Below are 10159 nucleotides of genomic sequence, written 5' to 3'. Positions count from 1 at the left end.
TAATTCATTCATATGATGCTCCCTACCAGGATGATGGGACTCCCCCAAAAATCAGGCATTCCAAAAATTAGGTGGGCCTCACCACATCAGTTTTGAGAGGTTTTAGGCATCATACCGTTCATTATGGTTTGCCTCACCCCCAAAAAACAGGCATTCCAAAACTAAGGTGGCCCCCACGAAATATGTTGATATCCCAACTTGAACAAGGAGTCTCTACTCAACATAATATATTAATAACTAAAATATAAAAATTTATCATTTGGTGGTTAATATTAAAATTGGTGGTTATATCAAATAAATAAATCCATTATTAGGCACAAGTAGAGTGCTTGGCAGGCTCGTAGATGGTTTCCATCCTTTATATGACTGGCTTTGCATTTTACCAAGAAACAGTTGACCCAAGGTGAGTGACTCGGTCAAGTCATGTCATGTCGAATCGTCGAATCTTAACCAAGTTTCCAAGAGACTAGGCTTGGAATCTTGTCCAGTGGAGTCGACTCGGCCAAGTGAGGAGTTGAGTAACTGAGTTTTGGAACTATTGAGGCAGTCTAGCATGTGGAGGTGGATGTTGTGATCATATGAGCACAACCTCAATGTCTACTGGCTTGGCCACAGGAATCAATTAATCTGGAATTTCTAGTACTAGTAGAATCTTTACCATTGATAATATAACCATTGAAAACGAAGTTGAATCTAACCATCCGTAATGGATGGAGTAGATTTTACATTTAAAACATCGTGGGAATGTGCCCTACACATAGTTATTATAATGCATATGGATTGTATTAGATGATTTATATCAATCTAAATTGGAAAGATGGAATGAATCCCTTGTTATTATACGATTACATTATGAAGAGCTGTTGTTTTTCTTCTTACTATGTGGGCTCCACAGAATCGTTGTCTCCGCAATCATGGAGGTGACCACGTATGGGTCCATGTTCGATGCTGGCCGTCGATCTTCAAAGTAGCCTGCCACAACACGAGATTGGACATCATCATCATCATCCAAACCAAACCATGATGGGGAATTCAGTTTCCAAGCACTCATTTCTCTATACTAGAATTTGGGACCCAAATGCATGAATAAACCTGCCCCACAGTGGCAAGTTGTGCAGAACATCCGATCCATGTATCAGGTGGACCCCACTGTATAGATACCCATTCCTATAAAAGCCAATTGGTCCAGTAACAAGATGGAGAACAGTCTGTAAAAAATGGACTGCCAGAAATAATATGATTTAGCGGTCCACTTTATTTCATACAGTGTGCCACAACATGAATGATAATAGGTTTGAATTTTTGCCCAGACACTGAGGCCAGGCTGTTGGATGGCTTGGATGTTTCACGTGTGTTCTACATCATCACAGGTCAAGAAATGTATATGGGCCTAGGATTAGCAACGCTCTAGTAGATGTGGGACACACACACGCATACACACTCAATATTAAGAAAATTATCTGAATAGTGGAACCAGTTCAACAAAATCCTCACCTTTGGCTGCCTTTTCAGTATCACGGCCCACGCGGATAGATGCCGCCCGGTTCGCAATTCCCTGTGGCTAGAAATGAACAATCAACCAAACCATATAAAATAATTCCAGGACATGACAGTATATATTCATATTTACAGATTTTAATGCATGGATTGTGACATCTTTGGAAGAATAATAGAAAGCTGCATGTTGTATTACTTGTAATGGGATGATCAGTCTTATACATGTCATGATAATGCTGAAAGAATTGAACATCTAAGTTGGGTCCTATGAGGGATGCGCTCTAAGTTGATTCAAGATCCGGTTGAGCCCTCAATTGAGATTTGAACACTTTACAAGGTATAGTTTTTTAGTACTAAGGTGTGAGTTTTTTGGGTTTTAAAAGGACGGTTATGCTCAGACGATTCAGCGATAGCTCCTGAGTAATCGATTGAGTTCTAAATCACTAATGCATAACCGTGTATAAAGCTACTTTGTGTGTGCGCCTGCGTGAGTTTGGAAATTCATGAGAACCTATTTTCCTCACCCATGAGAATGTGTTGATGTCTGCGGTTTCATGGTGGCCTGTTAATCTTCTCTCGTTGCCCTCCCCGTATGCAGAAATGTGCTCCTTGTGGCGCAGGCGCAGCTTCTCAATGGCCTTAACGATAACATCGATTCCACCGTCGGCTCTCATGGACTTGGTGCTGACAGAAGTGAATGAACATATGATTTTATTCAGAATTTTCAACTTGGGACACATGAATCGCAAGATTTGCAACTATCTTGCAACCATAGAGCAAATATCGAATTTCTCACTGCAACTCACCTGTAGTTTGTGTGGGCACCAGCACCATTCCAGTCACCCTGATTTTCATTGAAGTGAACAGATAATGTGAGAAAGAGTTAAGCGAAAGGCTAGATTACTTTGTTTCTCCATGTTATATTCATGGTGGACCCATCCAATGTACACAGGCATGCAAGAATCCAGACAGTTCAAATCATGTACTGGGTGTGAATAGATAATATCCCAAAAATCACACTGACCAGACAATCTTAACCATCTGATTCCACCATTGGATTTGGAAAACCAACCATTTTCATCCTAACCACTCGTATTTTAAAGCCACGGATTGGATGGCAAGGATCACTTGATAAATAATTGTTTTTTTTTTTTTCCGCGTTAGAAATACTCGTCATTTTCCTTTTTCGATTTGTCAATCAATTTCTCTACATCTTTTTAATAGATCTTGACCTTATCTTCATTGAGATGAGTTGCCTCATTGAGTCTTGAAGTATTTTGTTTGGTAATGCTTTGTTTGGATGCACAAGTTACTTGAATTGCAGATATTCAGTTACATTCAATTTAATCAAGAGGAAGTGCCGATGGTTAATCCGTTCATGTAGCAAATTGTAGTTATGTTTCTTCCTAGTCCAACTAGAAAACAAAGTGATTGCGATTTGGATGCACCAAGTAATCAAATTACAATTTGGATATTTCTAATTTATTAGACTGACAATTATAATTCAAAACAATAGTGCATCCAAACACACCCTAAAACAACTGGAAAACACTTGTGTTCCTCGCAGAGGTACCTCTAAATTCACGTCATATGGCTCCCCTGAGTTTCAGAATACCTGCAATTTTTGTTCATTCTTTCATTCTGATGAAGCATATCAGATGAATGGATTGGATTGCATCTAAACACCAAGTGGGCCCAACAGAAAACTAATGGGGGCACCCATGCCAACTTTTTCCTATGGGGTGTTCAACCTGACTTATGGATGGTAATGATCTTAGGGTCCCAAGGTGAACATGGTTCAGTCTACTAGATGGTCAGGGTGGATCTCATGAAAGTTCCACCCACGTGGCTATCAGTGCACAAGGTACCTAGCCCAAGTTAAGCTAGCTTGGCTCAAAATAACCAGCACCAAAAGCCATAATGAAATAAGAAATGCATATACAGTAATAAAAATTTAATACAAATACATAGAGATCTAAATGAAGCGGGTTCAATTGATTTTTGGGTTCAAGTGAATGGAATTTCAAAGATGATTTTGAACAGACCTGGATCGGTTTAGGATCGAACGAAAGAACAACCCCAGCAATCTCTGTAATCCTCTATTTTTCCCAAACAAGCAATAAGCATTAGAGATCAAAACATAAAAGAAAAAATGGATAACATCTCTGTCAATCATCCATCAAGAAAGTAATTAGTATTAAAGTAAATTCTAGTTTAACTGATACCTCAAGGATGTAGCGGGCCACCCACAACTCATCACTGGCAAAAATTCCAACAGAGGGGCCAACCTGGAATTCCCACTGTTCAAACCATATGTCACAATCATGCAGAACTTTTGTGGAAAAATAGAAAATGTTTGAAATTTAAGGAAAACATGATATTTATTTATTGAAAAAAAAGAAAAAATAAGACAAAATAAGACCATCCAAATGGCATTCAAATTCTCATTTTGGCATATCACATCCACCTCTTGGTAGAATGGAATGGCAGAAAATGATTCATGTAACTAATCCGAGTTAGTTGGGATGAGGCTTGATGCGGGACAACTAACCACTTGCTCAAAAAGCTCAAACTGATAGAGCGTGGTGAATTAATCCATTTATGTCATAACCCAGGCTCCACATCCTATGGGTTAGGTCCTCGGCCGAATCCCCTTGTGGGCCCCACATCACAAGGGTTCCACCTCACACGAGCCACCCTCCTCACATAGGCCGTTCAGACCGTGTGTGCCCGTGCATCCCATAGGCCACCTCACTCAAGCCCGGTGTGAAAATACACCTGTATTAAGGCTTCAAATGAAAATGATGACATTAGCCCCTTGGGCGATACAGTACATTGATACTGCCATTGCATCCCTTATGTTGCTTCATACATGGTTAGAAAACTTGAAAACATGGACTCGAATCAATTGGATAAAAATTCTAACTTGGGCCAGTTGGCGAATTGGTCAAGTTTCATAAGTCTTAGAGCTAACCAAGGTTTTAAATAGGCATGTTACTCATAGATGCAACTTGAGCAGGTTCGGTCGTATTGAGGGTCAACTCAAGTCCAACCCAACCTCAAGAGGACCCAACACCCGACCTGAATTCCAACCCAAGGTAATCAACCCAAAGTCCTCTACACTCGACCCAACCTAACCCAATCCAAATACATGTGATTATTCCCAACCCAACTTAACATGAACCAAATTTGCTCACCAAGAATCCAACCCAAATTCAAATCGGTTGGTGTTTTCCAACCCAAGGACCTTGACAACCCAACCTGCCAACTTGAACTTGGGTTGGGTCAATTGGGTCCTTTATCGTGCAACATTATTCTAAAGAACATTGTATAATCTCTAGCCATTATTTAAGGTAAAGTATTAGCTAAAACAGGTAAACTCTTTTGTGACTCGATTGATCCTCTGAGTCAATACAAAACTTGGCTGCATTTGTAAGAACCCAGGCCATTTTAGATGGACAAATCCAAAGAAGAAATCAGCTTGGTTTGAGCTTACTTGATCATTTCCTAGTAAACTCACTGAGTTTTTCAATCATGGCTTGATACTTTCATCTTTACTATTTTGTTTTTCCAATTAAAAAATCGAATAAGTATAGAAGAATGACTAATTTAGGATAATCGGAACTTAATCGATTCGAAACTATTTTCCTCAATAAAGCATTGAATTTGATGGAAGAAACCTCTTGATAGTGATAAAAATCTCAATGTTTTCAATACATTCAATACTACCTTCTCACCACCATTCTTCATGCAATATGTTACCTTTCAAAAATGTTGAAGTTTGATGGGTGTGTTTGGTTGAACAAAATTTCATCAGATCTCCACCAAATTAGACTGATTAATCATGAAATTCCACAATGTTTGGTGCAACCAAACACACCCTAAAGTATTTGCCAATTTCACAGGGAAACTCAAACAAGCTTACATGATGACTAGGCCCCGCTTCTGAACTAGTCAGGCCAGGCCTACCTTGGCTTATAGCCCTTTGACAGTCTTATTGATAACACTAAAGTCAGGCCAAATTAATTTCTCTCCTTTTGAATAGAGAATGCAACAAAACCAATGAGAGAAAGCAAACCAATGGAGAAACATACCACATTAATTGAATGGAATAGATCAAGCAATGGAAATTTTAGCAAATAGAAACCATACGATCAAAACAGCCATATAAATCTCTATCTTGAAAATGGAATTAGTTTAAATGAAAGATCATTACCTGGCCTGGCATAACTTCTGCATTGATCCCACTTATGTTAATTCCAGCGTAAAGGCAAGCTTTGTAGTGAGAATCCACAATGTCCCGACCAAACGCCTTGTCAGCCCCAACACCACAGTAGTATGGTCCCTGCAAATGCACAAGTAAGTCCTTGGTAATGCCAAGTGTACGGTTATTTGAACATTCATCCTTTTGGCCCCACCATGGACCTGCAGTGCTAAAATTCACAGTGACGATACAATTCTAGATGAATTTTCTCTATCCCCACCATATTTCTGTTTAAATTTCCATTTTTGATGATTGTCTTATCAGGAATGTTCATCTGGTGGGCCATCAAGTCAATGGAACAGAACATAAATTTCAACAATTGAATGATCTTCTGATGTTGAATGTTAATAGTTGCCCATGGTTGGCTCAAAGTAGCAGCTATTTTTAAGCAATTGATCAAATGTCTACTGTTGTCCACTTGGTTTTGATTTTTGGGCTATGACCCATCCATGTGATGGCTCACCAGATCAATGGTCCCAATCTGTAGTAGTAGTGTTTCTATACAGTGCTTAATTGAGCTATTGTATGGCCCAACAACCTGTACATCTGGGGTTAGCTTTTTCAAGATCAAAACAGATCATTTGACAAGCTGCATGGTGGATGGAAGATATCCCCAAAAGCTCGCTCATCATATGATCTTAACCATCCAATCCAGATCCTATTAAATGCAGGCCATTGGTTAAAATTGTCCACTTCCATGGAATGGCTAGGATCATCTGATAGGGCCTCTATACAAATGGCTAGGGGAATCTAAATGTGGCTCCCATCTGTACCTTTGGCAGATCAATAAATAAACCTTGTTTCTCTTAGTGGAGCATCCAAGGGATCAGATAATACAGCACCTGAGGTCTAGGAAAGCCACCAACCGGCCATCCAAGAGGCCAAAGAACATCCTTTTGAAGCAGAGTATACTCCTGCTCAATCCCATACCTACTCACAAATTTAATAAATAAAATTAATATAAATTGATACCTAGAAGACATGGAGAACTCCACACCGTTCATCAGTTGGACCCCGCAGCATCGAGGTCCATGCCAAAAGATCAAACCGGTCAGCTAATCAGGTGGGCTACAGTGCAAACAAAATAGATGGTCAAAACGAGTCCTTTTGTTTTTTCAAGCTGTCCATTTGTTTCATACACTGTTGGCCTACTTGATGAGTGGACCAACTTGAGCTTTTCGCCACTGCGTCTAAACAATAAGGCTCTCCTGCAGAATGGCTTGGATATCACACACATGTCATTCTTGACACGTGCAGACATGTAAAGGCTATATACCCCTGTGGGATTAGGCATGGTTTGACGACTCGTCCAAGTCATACTGGACTCGCTTGAGTTGACTCGGTTTCAGCTGGGAACGGCCTGTTCAGTACCACAATTTACCCTGAACCTAAGCAAAGGAGTTGGGACGAGTCACTGAGTCAAAAACCATGGATTAGGTTGTTAAAATCTAAATATTGGGAATGTTAATAGTAACCAAAGTTTTAAAAAATAACAAAAAATCATTTGTGAATGGTGTTCCTAGTATCGGTATATTTAAATGTATCTCTAGCTAGGGAAACAGAAACATGTATCGATATCGTTGATATTATTATCGATACATGGAAATGTTTCACTAAGGGAAACATGAGAAAATTCCACTAGAATTTCTCAATGAAACTTCAAAGGATGTTAAAATACATGTATTTATATATTTAAGAATCAAATAATAGCAAAAAAGATACGTACATAATAAATTTCTCCTTAATGAGGAACTAAAAACATGTAACATTGACTCAATGAAACAATAGAGAAACATGAAGAAAATGGTGGAATTTCAATGATACTTGAAGAGATATTAAAATTCACACATTTCCATATTTACGAATGAAATAATAGCGAAAATGATGTATATTTACATATTTATGAACAAAATAATAAGTTTTATTTTAATAGGGCCTAAAAGCATGTATCGTTGACTAAAAGAAACATTGGAAAAACATAGAGAAAATGGTAGATCCATCCATCCATCCATGCACATACATACATATAAACATGCATGCATGCATGATCCATCCATCCATCCATCCATACATGCGTACACATGCACACGCATCCATCCATTCATCCAACTAACTAACCAACCATCAACCATCCAACCATCCATCTATATATATATGTGTGTGTGTGTGTGTGTGTGTGTGTGTGTGTGTGTGTTTTTTAAGAAAAAAAAAAAAAAAACTAATGTATATATGCATCAACCAACCAACCATCAACCATCAACCATCCATCCATCCATATATATATATATATATATATATATATATATATATGCATTTCATCATATATACAATCATAAGTGTGAATTTTAATATCTACATGCATTTCATCATATACACAATCATGGAACCATTTAAAAATTAAAATGATTTTTTTTTTCTTAAACACAAATTTGACGATATCAATGTATGAGTGATATTATCGAAATATCGCCGATACATAGGCCATACAAGCAACACTTGTAATTTACATAATAAAAAATATTGGCGATGTTGATACATTAGCAATATATTGCTGAGACTTGTAATTTCTAATACTGATGGTGTTATTAATATCAGGGATACTCTGAAAAATGTTTTTGGGCAAGCGTGACTCGTGTGTGCGTGTGTGAGGCGAGTGCAATTAGCATTTCTAAAATGATTTGGGTAAATATGTTAAAACATTCTATGTTTCTAATATATTATTTAAATAAAAAAGAAAAAGAAAATACCAGGGCTCTTCAGCAACGACATCTGGATGGTTAAATATTTTGGCAGCATCAAACCTTTTATTAGTAGGGATTGGTTCCCCACCTGGTGTACATGTATCACACAATACCTTCAAAGCCAAAAAATTAAAAAATTAAAAACAACCAGATCAAATGATTTACAGAACCTACCACTAGAAACATATAGATTCACATTTTCCAAAAAAAAAATAAAATAAAAAAATACCAGAATATTATTTCCCCTTAGAAAAGGATCCTTAAAGATGGCTTGAGGTCTGCCCATAAAACAAAAATTAGATAAAATAAAAAAGAGTGATGCTCAGATACAACCAGTTGGACTGCTAATTTGTTGTCCAACCAACAGATATTTTTCATCATATCATGTTTACGCAACATCCAACCCGTCCAAAAGGTTGGCCCCACCATGTGAATCAGTTTAGAAAAAAATCAACCTAATCCCTCCATTAGGTAGGCCACCAATATTTCTTTATTATATTAACTGAAATCCATTCTTTTCTACGGTGTGGCACACCCAATGAGTCGAATGGGCTGATTTTTGTAGAGGACAATCCTTAGATTGGGCCAACACGTTGGATGGGTCGGATTTCATAAATACATGAAAAGTTGGAACTTGTGTACTGTTGGACGGTAACTTCTCATCCAACCGGTTGGATGTGAGCATTTATCATTAAAAAGAGAAATCTTAAATAAATAAATAAATAAACGTACCGTAAAATGACCTCACCATCTTCTCCGGGAGCCTGGCCAGTGCTTGATCCATCAAAATTCCACTTGGGCAACTTATGTAGGTCAGATACTGGCTCAGGCAATGTCTGACACACATCCACCAAAAAAAAAATAAAAAAAAATAAAAATTGAAGAAGTGAATTACACAGAATATACCACCTAAAAAAAAAAAAAATTCTCAGAAAATTAACAATCACTAACCCTTCTTTTGCTTCTCATATCCATTCCACTCCCACCAATCCTATTATTCAGAATTTTTGAAAAAAGAAGAAAAAAAAAAAAAACATACAAGATCAATAAGTAAACTGGTGGGCCCCACCACCTAAGGTGAAATTAAATCAGCACCGTCAAAATCAAAGGAAAGCCAATAGTCTGAAGACCCATCACATCTATGTGGCCCACCAAATAAGTGCAACGGCTTGATTTTCACATGCAGGTAAACTTCATAGGGTGACACATCTTATGCCTGCCTGGTTCGTTGCACATATAATACATGCATGCTAAAATTCTTATGCAATGTCTGCATGTGATCATTTTCAAAATAAAAATAAAATAAAATAAAATAAAAATACCATATATATTCAGCAATGATTTTCTCCGTTGAGTGGGAGAGATCAAGGGTGAGAAAATCGTTGAGGAGAGACATCATAAGTAAATGAAAGTACTTGCAAGTTACACAACTCCCTCCACTGGCTATTTATAGCTTCCTTGTAGTATGGCACGTGCAATGCCCGTGGAGAGAGAGGAGAAAAAAAAAAAAAAAGAGGACACCCACTAAAATGACAAAGACATCCATTTTTTCTACTTTCGGTGATCCAATAGCGTAAATTTTGTACCATTTTCTACCCAAAAATAGAAAGGATGTGTGTATGTTGCAGTTGGTTGGTGTAGTTAGTGTCTCCCATTT

General features: G+C 37.8%; 1 protein-coding gene across 3 annotated transcripts; it reads right to left on the bottom strand.

The window, feature by feature from the left end:
- Positions 1-655: 655 nt before the first annotated feature.
- LOC131242938 (glutamine synthetase cytosolic isozyme-like) lies at positions 656-9922 on the bottom strand. 3 transcript variants are annotated; one of them, XM_058241925.1, is made up of 13 exons: positions 9825-9922; positions 9454-9493; positions 9235-9338; positions 8732-8780; positions 8509-8615; positions 6604-6691; positions 5714-5842; positions 3723-3797; positions 3543-3596; positions 2304-2341; positions 2022-2181; positions 1495-1561; positions 656-972 (listed from the first exon to the last, which is right to left on the bottom strand). In XM_058241925.1, the coding sequence occupies exons 1-13, from the start codon at positions 9899-9901 to the stop codon at positions 851-853; spliced, it is 1110 nt and encodes a 369-aa protein (XP_058097908.1). In that variant the 5' UTR covers positions 9902-9922; the 3' UTR covers positions 656-850. The 3 variants fall into 3 exon arrangements, with proteins under 3 accessions (XP_058097908.1, XP_058097909.1, XP_058097910.1); XM_058241926.1 differs by having other exon boundaries at positions 1495-1555; XM_058241927.1 differs by having other exon boundaries at positions 3723-3785.
- Positions 9923-10159: the final 237 nt, after the last annotated feature.

Source organism: Magnolia sinica, chromosome 4, assembly GCF_029962835.1.
Source record: "Magnolia sinica isolate HGM2019 chromosome 4, MsV1, whole genome shotgun sequence".
In the NCBI taxonomy this organism is placed as follows: domain Eukaryota; kingdom Viridiplantae; phylum Streptophyta; class Magnoliopsida; order Magnoliales; family Magnoliaceae; genus Magnolia; species Magnolia sinica.
This window is presented reverse-complemented; position numbering and strand designations above follow the sequence as displayed.